The 13,656-nt window shown below is 47.4% G+C and overlaps 1 protein-coding gene across 1 annotated transcript in view; it reads right to left on the reverse strand.

Moving 5' to 3' along the window:
* KCNQ3 (potassium voltage-gated channel subfamily Q member 3) overlaps window positions 1–13,656 on the reverse strand; it is a 309,556-nt gene that overhangs the window by 5,762 nt on the left and 290,138 nt on the right. The window contains exons 10-12 of the mRNA XM_047073817.1: window positions 4,616–4,818; window positions 3,637–3,739; window positions 1,245–1,376 (exon numbers count right to left, since the gene is read on the reverse strand). Coding sequence (XP_046929773.1) covers window positions 1,245–1,376; window positions 3,637–3,739; window positions 4,616–4,818 — 438 coding nt within the window. The remainder of the gene's footprint in view (window positions 1–1,244; window positions 1,377–3,636; window positions 3,740–4,615; window positions 4,819–13,656) is intronic.

A 13,656-nucleotide genomic window follows, 5' to 3' on the forward strand; every position in this document is an offset into this window, starting at 1 on the left:
GGATTTAAATAAAATTAAAAAATTAAAATAAAATAAAATAAAATAAACAACATACGTGAATATTGACTGAAGTTGTAAAAAATATTAACATATTATTGTTACTGTAACATCTACGTTAAGTAACATTAGGAAACACATACACACAAATAAAATGGTTTTCTTATTAAAAGAATATTTTTAAAATTCATTAAAGATTTGATAAATTTAAAAACTGGAAAAAAAATCACACATGGACTCTTTCTCTCGGTACAGCCACTGTAATCCTTCGGCGGAAGACGTAGTCCTTTTCTGTAGGTTCCCTATGGGGAGTACATGTATATATTTCTGAGTAAATGTATGTGCATGTGTTTTTGTAATCATATTGTATGTATATATTATTAGTGTCATAAGATCGATGCAGAGAATATATACCAACATAACCATTTGTATATACTTAAGCATATGTATATATGTCCGACTATTATTCGTAATCATATTGTGCATATATATATTCAAAGAGGACATAAGTTTTTAATCTCGTCCTCTACATTTTCTAAATGTCATTTGATGCTTGCATAACTTTTTAATGAGAGCAGACACCATTTTTTTCTTAATCGGTACTTTTATATAATTGGGGAAGTGGAGTGTGGTGTGTCAGACAGAACAGGAGTTGTGTAGCCAGTTGGATCTCGTGTGACTTCCAGCTCTGCCACTGATTAATCTTGGGTAACTCCATTGCCCTTTGAGCTTTGGTTCTGTCATCAGTAAAAGGACATCCACAATGCAATACCTTTTGAGGTTACAAAGGATTAGGCACATAGGTGTAGGTGCTCAACAAAAATGGTGGCAATTATTATTTGGGCATTGATGTGTTTCCATATTTTCACTATTAGAAATAACACTCAAACATTTTCAATATAGTGAAAAATTTATGTTTAGAATTGGGCAAATTGATATCATCTCAATCTTGTTGGCAACATCCAAAGTATAATAGTCACGGGCTAGCCAGACATACGCCTTCTCTCCACCAGGACCGATTGGGGTGTTGACCTTGGCCAGGTCAATGTCACAGAGCTTCTTCACGGCCTGTTTGGTGCTTGTCGGCCTTGACGTACACAGTGCTTGATGAATGTTTTTGTTCTTAAACTTTCTCCCCGGCATTCTGGATCATTTCTGAGGGCCTTTCACCCTAAGGTCTAGGCTCATCTGGCTTTGACTCCTTAGTGGTCAAGAGAGCATCATTCCTCCAGATGCCACTGTCTTACCTTGTCTGAAGGTACTTGATCCTGGAAAGCATGTCGAGATGTCCTGCAGAATACTGCTCAATCACATCCTTCACGTCGTAAGGCCTCAAAGTCTCCTTGAATTTTTTTTTATAGAGACGGAATTGTAGAATTCTGCAAGGTGAGGTAGAGACATTTGTGCTTCATGAGTAGAGAGAGAAGGAAACTATAATTCAAGTCTAACAAACTCAGGGGCAGGGAGAGAAAAGAACCAAAGAGAAAATGACTTGATGGTGGGAAGTTCCAACTCATGGTCCCGGTTCCCTTCAAACCACCCAGAATGAGGCTGACTAGTGCCTCTGGTCTTCATGATTACCTCCCTTCAGTCATCTGAATAACAATAAAATCATAGTAACAATAAGAGGTAACATTTACTGGGCATGCACTATAGGGCAGACACTGAGCTAAGTATGTTACGAACCATCTGCTAATAGATCAACTCGTAGATGGTGCGGCTGTGGTCCAGAGAGCTCCAGCATCCTCCCAGGGCCATCTGGCTAATAATGTCAGAGCTGTTCTCAAACCGAGGTTTGTATGCTGACAAGTGTCATGCTCTTAATCACTGTGACACACTGCCTTCTATTTGAGGACAGCTGACAAATTTCTTCCTCAACAGCCTCTTTAATTATTTGGCTTGTGAGTGCCTAGAAAAGAGGAACTAGCTTCTGTTCTCAGGTTTTCTCAGTAAAGTGGGGCACCTGAAACTCATAGATGCCAAACCCTCATGTCTATAATCCTGGGAACCAATAAAGGCACCCCAGATGGCTAATGTTCCTTGAAAACCCCATCACGGGGTCAACCCCCACCGAGCACGGCGTCCGTTATCACCCCTAATTGTAGGCCGGGGCTGGGAAACACGGCCTACCCCAGGCCCCCGCTCCCCCTACTTGCGCAGATCTCTTTCCGCAGGGCCTTCAGAGTTCCTTGTTTGTTATAGTCCACGGCAGCCTCTCAACACTATTTTGGCGTATTGATTCTGCCATCCAGTTTACGTGCCGTCCTTTCCAACTGGGTGTCATTTGATAAGCCTGCCCTTTACACAGCTCGGTCAGCAGGGGGTGGCTCGAAGGCCAAATCTGCCCTACTGCCTGTGTTTGAAAGTAACGTTATGTTGGGACACAGCCACCTCCATTCACATATGTACGGTAAATGGCTGCATCTGTGTTACGAAGTCAGAGCTGAGTACTTGCAACAGGGTCAGACCTGAGACCCACAAAGTCTAAAATATTTACTATCTTCCTCTTTTTTTTTAAAAAAATTAATGTTTATTTATTTTTGAGAGAGAGAGAGAGAGCGTCAGAGGGGCAGGGAGAGAGGGAGACACAGAATCCGAAGCAGGCTCCAAGCTCTGAGCCGTCAGCACAGAGCCCGACGCGGGGCTCGAACCCGCGAACCGTGAGATCATGACCTGAGCTGAAGTCGGACACTCAACTGACTGAGCCAGCCAGGCACCCCACTATCTTCCTCTTTACAGAAAAAGTTGGCCAATGCCTGAACTAAGGCATCGATAAAAATTCTAAAAAGAACAGGGTAGAAGCCAGACCGTGGACCATCCCAGCAGAGACCTCTCTCCTGGTTGACACAGATTCATTCACTGGTTTTCTTTGAATAAGATCATTCAACCAGTTATGAATCTAGGTAGCTGTGCTTTTGTCCAGCTGTATTTCTGTCACATTGCACATGGGGTGTCATGAGATGACAGGTCAACGGCTTTGCCGAGGTTCACATATTGTGACACTATTGTGCTTCCCTGATCTACTGGGCTAGGACTCTGGCTGAAAATATCCCAACTAATTCTTGGAGAATCCAACTTAGTTTCTAGAATTCACAGCTACCATTGTAGACTGTTTGTAAGCCCATATGCTGATCAAAGTTTTCCGTAAGTAAGCATTTTTTTTTTTAATTTTCTTCTGGAATTCTGAAGCAAAACAAAAACTGGCCAGGGTAGATTATAGTCTTGTCTGATACACACACACACACACACACACACACACACACACACAAATCCTATAATTGACTATTTTGTTGAAAATATTAATGAAGACAGATAAGAAAAGCTATTTTGGGTAAGAAGCCTATAAAGGAAGAAAACTCCATGTCAACATGCCCTTCCCCCTCTCCTAGACCTGGCCAAAGCCAGACAAAAAGCATGACAATTAGAAATACCGTCAGGAGCCTGAGCAAGAGTTACCCAGGATGCCTTGCTGCTGTAGAGATCATTTTTCTTCCAGCAGCATCTCCCTTGGAGTACTGACATACTCTTGGACCGGATTCAGGAGTTACTCAAGTTCCCACACACCTTCCCAAAGCCAGTATTCTGTGGGAATTGACCTGGGGCCTGGGGAGGCCCACTGTGGGGAGGAAGGGGCCTCACCTGACGGCTCGGATGGCGGCCTTCAGGGTGGGGATCATCTCTTCGATGAGGAAGTCATTCCCGTAGGCCCTGTCTTCTGCCATGGGATCACCTGTCCCAGCATCTGGGAGGGAGACACACATATCAACCAGCAGGCCACGGCGCTTAGAAAGGCTTGGGGACCCCATTCAGTCAGAGCCTTCTAAGCTCGACCGCCAGAGTCCTTGCCCCCACTTTGTGAAACCACGTGGTGTTCTCCAGTCGTGATGCCATTCAGGCCTTCGTGGCATCTCCTATGCTCCAGACAGGAGTCAGAGATGCCCGCGTTCAGGACTGTTGACTGGGGAGAAGGCCAGGAAGGCGGTGACGTGAGTTCTGTGGCCCTGAGTGACTTCTCAGAAGCAGTAGAGGGCATCCTCATGGGGGTTACGATCAGACACACCTGAGTCCAGATTCAGTCGCTACCCTTGAGACCTTGTGGGGTCACTTTCTGAGCACTGCTTATCCTCCCTTGTCATAAGCACAAGGGACACACCGAGGTATTGTTCCCACTGCCGCCTACTGGGCTCGTTTCTATTACCTCTTCCCACCCCTTGGGGTGCTGAGGCCCCTGGGTCTCCAGATCACTCTGCACCTGGCCCCCTATGTCCTTCAAATTGACCTCCATGGCAATGCACCTCAACGTGGCTACGCTCTGGAACTATGGCAGTAAGCCCCAAGGCTCCCTGGAGGGGTCTGTGCAGACGAATGTGGGGATCCTGGCACAGGGAATAGCTACCTTGGGACCCCCCTGCTCCCTGAAGTGTGGGGATGTATTACAGGCGCCCCCAGCCCAGCGGACATGAATGGGATAAAGCAAGAAGTTGGTTCGGGAAGGGTGGAGACGGGCTACTCTGCAGACTGGACAGTATTCAACCGGGGAGGGAGGGAGGTGAGGAAGGGGCGGGCGTGGCAAAGGGAGAGGTGGAGGAGACAGAGTGAGGGAGAAGACAGGCCTCACCTTCAGAGCTCTGCCAGAAAGCGTAGGCTTTCATGCGGAAGGCGGTGCGGAAGCGTTCTTTATTGTTTAAGCCAACAGGCTTTGGTTCTTTAGGAGGACTTTCTTCTATGGCATCTACATTCAGAGGGGTAAATAGCTTTCCTTTAGTATTGCTACCACGAGGATTAGAAAGGCGAACCCGATCCAAGAGACCCAGCTTTTGGCTACAAAATAAGCAAAAGTGAACAATTTTCCTCCTTGAGTGCAGGCTTTCGTAATCACCCGGCCCTCTCCATAAAGACTCACACATTGACCTCCACGTGTGATGGGGGAGGCGCGCCCTCAGGGCTCGATCCGCCTTAGCAGCTCGGGGTGGCACAGGGCCTGGCAATTTATAAGCCATGACACCCTGGGCACGTTTCTTAACCTCTCTGCACTTCCCTTTCCTCCTATGCTTAGGTGGAGCTCAGATGACACACGGGACATCAAGTGCCTGGCTCCCAGCAGCGGGTACCCGAGCTTCATGCCTTCCCCTGTCCCGTCATCTCTGCCGCCATAACTTCCTCCACTCCATGGTGCCCAGGTAGCAACTTTCACAGAAAAAGCCTTTCAAATGTTCCTCGAACAGTATAAACGACACGAATTACAGGAAGCAGGCACCCTAACCCGGTGGCCACAGACGCCCCCCCAAGGATGGGACTTGGGAGGCGAAGCGGTCCCTAAGCTTGGATGGGGGAAAACACCGCATCTTTACTCACTGAAATCAGCATATCTTTCAATTACGAATGTAGGCGATAAACCCCAGTACTATCCTCAGCGCCCCGGTCTCAACCTGTGTCTTCCACAACAGAAATCACAGAGCATTTGCTGTCCGGTTCTCTCCGGGGACTGCTGTGCTCATAGTGTTTCAGAATTATGTCGGTATTCAAGCGGCCCCAGGTCTCATCATTAAATCCATCACCGAGAAACACAGACACGACTGCATCTCGGATGTGCACGTGTTTTGACAGTTGTCAGTATAATCAGCGTCTTTTGTAACCGTATGCATTTCATTTATGAATTCAAGATGGGTATTCTGAGACGGGGTCCCTGGACTTCCTCATACTGCCCAAAGTGTTCTTGGTTCCAACCGACCAAGCAAATGATTAATAAGTCCAACATAAAAAGCCCTTGTGCAAAAGCCAGCAGTGCCTTGACTTGCGTCCAACTTCGCCCCTTGCCATCCAGGTGACCTTGGGCAAACCCGTGCCCTTTCTGAGCCTCAGTTACCTCATCTTTATTATTTTTTTAAGTGTATTTATTTATTTTGAGAGAGAGAACATGCACACAAGCTGGGGAGGGGCAGAGAGAGAAAGGGAGAGACAGAGAGAGAATCCCTTGCAGGATTCTGTGCTGTCAGCATGGAGCCAGACGCGGGGCTTGAACTCACGAACCCTGAGATCATGACCTGAGTTGAAACCAAGAGTCAGACGCTTAACCGACTGAGCCTCCCAGGTGCCCCAGTTACCTCATCTTTAAAATGGGGACGACAACTCCCTGCTTCCCCTGGTTGCTATGAGACGATGTTTGTCAAGGATGTGGCACAGAGCTTGGCACGCAGTAGGTGACCTGTAAGTATTAATTTCTTCACTCTATTTCTCTACCTCCACCCCTCACCTAGCGGGCATGAGGACAAAGGCCTTCTTTGCGGGATACCTACCAGAGAAAAGCCATCCTACAAGTTTTCGCACATCAATACACTCCACACAGTGGCTTCCCCTCATTACCCTACACAGGGCTTGGCACACAGTAGGTGTACCGCGTACTTGTGGCATACATGGTGAGTGAGTGAATATGGGTTTTTGAAGAAGGCTCTGCATTGGCTTGAGCTGATTTAGTATTTCTAAGGAGTCGGGTTATGACAGCCCCGTGCTTCCTGCCAGGAGCTGCTGGTGTCTCTGTGGCTTGATGCAGTGGGAGAGGTCAAGGGCGTGGGGGCCGCAGAGGAGGGCGGGACACTCCCCCTGCCCAGCAGGTGCCCCGCACTCTCCGGGCACCAGGTCCTCAATGGTAAGCGGGCCTAACAACGCCTGCTGCGTAGAGGCCTGGGGAGCATTACACGTGGTAACATCCGTAATGCTTCCTGCCTCCAGCCTGGCGTAGAGAAGGCACGAGGGTGCGTTTGGTTAACAAACACACGGATGAGCATACGGATGGGCGGTATGGCCCCCTCTGGATGGTTCTATCTCACCCAGCGTTGTTACCTTAATAGTCTGACTGGGGTAGATTCAGGGGAACTCTAGGACACAGATGGCTTTATCCTCCCTGAGTCAAAGACAAAATTTTCGGAGTGGCTCTCCAGACCAGTTCTAGATGAATGACTGATAGGACAGGGCCTGTGGGCTAAAAATACCGGACGAGGCAGAAAGTTGGCTGAACAGACAGAAGGCTTTCCAACCCAGGAGCTCAGGAAGAGGGGGACGTCAGGACAGTCTCTTCTCACGTCTGCTTCTCCTTGTCTGCTGCCTACTGACCGTGTCTCACTATCCCGCCAAGCAGATCCGTCCTCCCATCTGCACCGAGCCTCCTGCCCGGCCCTGAGTCCCCACAGCATGCCTAGGTGCGCCCACCTCCTCCAGCTGCTATGAGCCCTGCCTCCTGGGAGCCCCTCGTTGCCGGCTACTTTTAGAACGGCCTGAGCATCACCCGTCTTCCCTTGGAAATCAGGTACTCCCCACGTGGTCCAACGACACACTGCAGTGTGTCTAACGCTATGTCTAACACACCGTGTGCAGACCATGTGTTTCCATGTCGCCCCCCCCCCCCCAGCCCCCGGAACGTGTAGTCCCCGTAAAGCAAAGACTCGGCCTGGTCATCTTTGAGCCCACGCCCTGCCCTTCCTGTTCAGGGTAGCCGTGAAAATCACGGTCTTTGGGACCATTCCAGTCCGCGTGGAAAGGTCCTGAAACACGTGACCTGAGACACACAAGTCATGGTCTCGGGCCCCAGCAGCTCCCACGCACAGTGACGATGGCCCTCGTTGCGAGGGGCTGCGTGAGGGTTACGTGAGGGGCTGCATGGAAAGTGCTTAGCCGACTTCTGGAATGAGGATTGGAGAAGCCTTCAGCAAATGCTGGCTGTCACCATTATCGCGGTAAATAATTCTCTTCCCTCAGAAGCCATAGAAGGCTAAAGGATGGATAAAATTTCCTGAGCCACAAAATAATCGTGTGTGTGTGTGTGTGTGTGTGTGTTTAATGAACTGAGATAAGTTCTCCGGGTTTATATATTATTTTACAGTGCTTCCTAATGCCAGTCTCACACACTCGTCATTATCACTGAATTTGACCTCTGCAGGAGATAAGTATATGAGGAGCTTAATTCCAGATCGGCTAAGCAAGTCAAAAGTAATGGCAGCCAGGGGGTCCTGGCTCGAAATCTCAGCAGAAACGCCTGAGTGTTAGAAAGTTAATGAGAGGACCCTCTTGGTTCTATCTGTGTAGGCATTTAGGATTTGCCCGTTTGACGTTTCAATGCTTCATTGTAACCTCTCACAGTCTGAGTTGCTTTGGCGATGTTTACTTCACGCCATGGCCACAGAGGACGGTTTACGAGAGAGAGATTCCCACAGCGTTCGGAACCCAGAGGCATCAGGCACAATTCAGGAACCTCAGCTCTGATTTGCTCCCAGCCATCACACCCAAGAGGCTTACGGAATTCTGCCTCCAGCAAAGTGGGTGATCAGCTTACTTCTTAATTGCGTTGCCTGGAATCCGAGACCCCAAAGGATAATCAGATGCAAGGCAAAGTCCGCTGCTGAAACTCAAACCCATCTCTGCCCTTCTCCGTATGGATTTCTAGCACATAATTCAGGCCTTGTGCTTGGAGGGTCCTAGAGGTCTTGCAAGAAAAGCCTCCCTTGGGACTGCCATCAGGTTTTCTTGGATAGCTGGGGCCCCTGATTTATCAAGTGCAGACAATTTTTAAATATGAATTGTAAAACTGGAAATGGATGTACCGGGGACAGGAAAGTAAAATCAGAAATTAAACTCTGCCCTGGCAGCAGCCATTGCCCTGGGCTCCTGCCTCAGGTTACCCCAGCCAGGTTAAACACCACCCAGTTCCTCGACACTCCCGCTTCCCGCTTCCTGGCCTTTGCCCATGCCATGGCCTGTACCCAGGAAAACCTTCATCCCTTCTTTTATCTAAATGATAAAAGAAAAGTCAGATTTTTCCTCTAAACTTGACCCAAACATCAGCCCCAAGGCTGGCTTGCCCTCTTGGTCCAAATACCTATCCATTCACCCACCCTCCCTCCCTCCCTCCCTTCCTTCCTTGTTTAAAGTTTATTTACTTATTTTGAGAGAGAACACACAAGCTAGGGAGGAGCAGAGAGAGAGAGAATCCCAAGCAGATTCTACACTGCCAGCACATAGCCTGATGTGGGGCTTGAACCCACAAACTACGAGATCATGACCTGAGCCAAAATCAAGAGTCAGGCGCTGAAATGACTGAACCACCCAAGCGCCGCCGCCCCCCCCCCCCCCCATTCACTATAGCTTTTTATGGGCTTTTCTCAACCGTGGCACTTGGCCACCATAGTGAAATCTTTGACTTACTAGGGACTCTCTCCCCAAAGCAGTGGTTCTCAACCAGGGACAATTTTGCCCCCCAGTGGACATCTGGCAATATCTGGAGTCATGTTTGATTGACATAACTTGGGGAATGCTCTTGGCTTCAGGCGAGTTAAGGCCAGAGAAGCTGCTAGACATCCTACACACACACAGGGAAGCCCCTGATGATGAAGAATTATCCCACCCAAAATGCCCACATTATTGACACTGAGAAACTAAAAGGTAAGCTATTTGTCTGCAACCCACAGTTTGGTCAATTATCCAGCATCTAACATGGAACCTTGCATATTGTAAGCACTGAAAGCATTATCATGATATCGAACGAATGAAGGAATACAACATTTGATCTTCTGTTAATCAAATGCATCCAATCTCAGCTGAGAGAGGGAGTACTGTGTGGTGGAAAGAGTGGACTTTGGAGTAAGAGACCTGTGTTCAAACCTTTGCTTTGTAGTTAATATTTCAACTTTGGTCAAGTCGTTAGCTCTTACTGGTTTACTTTTTCTATCTGTCAAATAGAGCTAATGTTATTTATTTATTCAATGAGAATGCAGTCTACACCTGTAAGTGCTAGGCTCTTGGTAACTTGCTGAGAATACAGTGGTAACTGAAACAGACATAGTTTCCGGCCTCCAGTGAGCTTATGATGAGGTCAGGAAAACACACAATAAGCAAATGATGCATATGTTGCTAGAAATCTGACCAGGAAACAGAGTGCAGTAATGGAGTGTAACAGGAAGTCAGCTTAGGTGGAGTGGTCAGAGAAGGCCTTTTGGGTGGATGGGAAGACCAGTTAAGTAGCTGGTCCCTGGAGTTTGGGATTAAAATGATGGTAGCCCGGATGGTGAAGCTGAGACCTGATGGGTGAGAAGAGGCCAGGCCTCAAAGAAAAGGGGTGAGCACTCCCTGGGCAGAAGAATCACACACAGGTGCAAGGGGCATGAGCACTGAGATTGTGTAGCAGAAGGGAGGCACATGATCAGAACATTGTGAGTGAGGCACAGAGCGGCATGAGGTCAGAGGCCAGATAGGCAGGGATTCTAGAAGTAGGATTCAGAATTAAGGATGGAAAATAGAAATTTCTTTTTGATTTTAAGGGCACTTGGAGGCCATCAAGAGTTTTGAGGAGAGTATATCGGCTCTGCATTTTTTCAAATGTTTATTCTATTTATCTTTGAGGTGTGTGTGTGGGGGGGTCACATGCATATGAGCAGTGGAGGGGGACAGAGAATCCCAAGCAGACTCTGTGCTATTAGACGTGGGGCTCAAACTCACAAACTGTGAGATCATGACCTGAGCCTAAACTAAGAGTCGGATGCTTAACCGATCGAGCCACCCAGGCGCCCCTCAGTTTTGCATTTAAAAAAGAACACCCATGTTCACAGCAGTGCTATTCACAATAGCCAGAGGTAGAAACAACCCAAAAGTCCATCAAGGAATGAAGAGATAAACAAAATGTGGTATATCCACATAATGGAATATTATTCAGTCTTGAAAAGGAAGGAAATTTGGACACATGCTGCAATTCATCTTGAAAATATTATGTAAAGTGAAATAAGCAAGTGACAAAAAGATAAACACTATATGATCCCGCTTGTTGACTCTAGAGGAGTCAAAGTCACAGAGACAGAAAGTAGAATGGTGGTGGCCAGGGGCCGGGAGGAGCGGAAAATGTCCCTCCTCATGTCACCTTCGTTGGGCATGTGTGTCCTGGAAAAGCTAATACAATTTCAATTAAAACAAAAAAACAAGAGAAAAACAAAAGTTGGGTTTGGGATGTGTTAGGAAGGAAGGCATCCTGTCAAGCAAACACTTACAGACCTTGCCTTTCTTATCTGAAGTACAACCCCTAAAATGGTTTCTGGGACACAGAAACGTCTTAACAAATAGTCACTGAAAAAGAGGATGGAGTCTACGGCCATACCACCCTGAACGCGCCCGATCTCGTCTGATCTCGGAAGCTAACCAGGGTTGGGCCTGGTTAGTACTTGGATGGAAGGGAGAAAAAGATGATGGATGGGGATGCCTGGGTGGCTCAGCTGATTGAGTGTCTGACTCTTGATTTCAGCTCAGGTCACGATCTCATCATGGGGCAGAGACCCGAGTCAGGCTCTGTGCTGACAGCAGGAAGCCTGCTAGGGATTCTCTCTCTGCCCCTCTTCTGCACTCTCTCTGTCTCTCAAAAGAAATAAAGAAATAAACGTTAAAAAAAAGAGGATAGATGGATGGTTGATGAATGAATGGATGGTGAACAAACCAGGAGTACAGAGTCACTGCAGCTAAGAGAAGAGTCTTCTGGAAGAAGCAGTCAATCAGTCTCGTGTGATTTGTTGTGAAAGCCCCATGAGCACAGACTGAGTGACCAGCACAGAGCAGCCCATCCCACCTACAGGGGTTAAAGCCCTAATTTTTCTCCTTCTCTCCTTCATTCTTTCACCTTCCATCTCTCCAGATGGAAAGGGTGGGGCCTTACACAAGCTATGCAGCCTGCTTTCAGAAGGCTCCTTAAGCACCATGGTCTGTCCCAAGAAAGACAGAGAAGACAAAGAGGTAAAAAAACCAAAACAAACAAAAAACACCTGTCACCATCCATGGGCCAAACCTTTGAGGCTTTGGTGTCCTATTTTTTTCTCTCTGAGAAAAGACCATGGATGAACGTTGCTATCTCGACTTTGTTTCTTTTTAACGAAATAGTAGATCTTACGTAGGGATTAGACAACGATCAAGGTGGAGTGGCATTAGGGGCTGGGGCGTGACATGGCCTCCATTGCATCAACACTGAGAAAGACAATGGCAATCTCTCTAGGCTCTCACACCATTCATAGTAGAGCTGGGACAACCAAGTAACTCATATACTTTGTGACTAGCTACAAAGTAAGTTTCCCTGTAGAGAAATGAAGACTCACTTATTTATGCCTTTTGTGAATTTTCCTTGGGACACCTGCATGCCCGTCTTCTTTACAGAGTTGGCATTCCTGGGGATTTCTCATATAGAAATAGATGGCCTGTGGAAAGATCATAGGCCTAGGGACCCAATGCTTGTTAGCCTGAAGGATGAAAGCATGAAGGATGGAAGGGACAAAATTAAGGTCTTAATCCCTCTCCTAGCCTGGTGAAAAGCCACTAGCCCTTGACAGATGAAAGCAAAGTGCCTCTGTGGATCCTTTCCTGATCTCCTGCTATAGGGAGAACTCCGAGCTCTCTTCCTTTGTTGTTCTCTCTATCCTTGTGTCTGTAACATTCCCATAGCAGCACCCTCAACACTACACTGCTCCTCTTTGGTTGAAACCTCTGCCTCCCCACTAGACAATGAGTTCCAATTTTCTGGGAATCTTCAGGGCCTAACATGAAGCAGGGCTGTTAAAGAACCGAAGGGAGGAAGGAAGGACAGAGGGTAAGAGGGAGGAGAGAAGTATTGCAGGGCTAGGATTCAAACCTATGTTGATGTGCCTCCTATACCAGACCTGAACAATGTGGAAAAGAATGTAGACAAAGAAACCTAGAAGTTTGGATGCCAATCAGGAAAATAATAGTGATAATAATAAAAGCAAACCCTATGTAGTACTCATCATGGGTAAGACTCTCTTCCAAGCATTGAATTCTCACAACAGTGCTAGGAGGTAGGTACTCTCACCATAACTATTATATAGATGGGGAAACTGAGGCAGAGAGGTTTGGCAATGTGTCCAAGATAATGTACTCAAGATTCTTAAAAATGACCCATAACTCACAGTGTCCGTCACACCAAAATAACATGGGTCCAATTCTGCTGCCATGGCCACAAACTCATAGCATACAGGACCTGAAGTGGCTTAGGGATCCCCTATTCCAACCTCTTCCTTCTAGTGATGAGGCAGCCTAGGCCAGGTGACTTGGGGCTTCTGTCTAGGTTGAGAAAGAATGGGGACAGATAAAGCAGGGAGGAGGAGGCAAGATCGTGACCGGGTTGGCTGTTGGGCTATAGCAACAGCTTCACGACTTGGAAATAACCCTGGTGTGTTCGTCTAGCTCTCTCTCATCTGGAGAGGTTTGCAAAGTTAGCTGGGCCAATGGCCTACTTGGAGTCCTCTGATCCAGTGAATCTGGGAAAATCTATGAGCACGATTCCGGGACATTTACAGCTGGTACTCGGAGGACACACAGACTCACACACTGATGTGAGGTCTCTCTGTCGCTCTTCTAAAAGAATTGCTTTCTCCATGTATCCAAATCTCATGTATGAGTAACATGCCAACTGGCCAGCACTCATCTCTAGTGAGCATTTGCTATGTACTGGGCCACAGGTACCATTCCAACCAGCCCATGAGGCTGTTCCTATTATTATCCCCACTTCACAGATAAGGACATGAGGACATGAGAGGCTGCTTGAGTTGCTCAAGATCACACAGCTAGTAAGTAGGGCAGCCAGGCATTGAGGTCTGATGGTCTAATTCTGGAGTCTGTTCCCAG

This window comes from Lynx rufus, unplaced genomic scaffold (assembly GCF_022079265.1).
Source record: "Lynx rufus isolate CCGP_SWC_20201006 ecotype Redwood Valley unplaced genomic scaffold, mLynRuf1.p SCAF_12, whole genome shotgun sequence".
Lineage (NCBI taxonomy): Eukaryota > Metazoa > Chordata > Mammalia > Carnivora > Felidae > Lynx > Lynx rufus.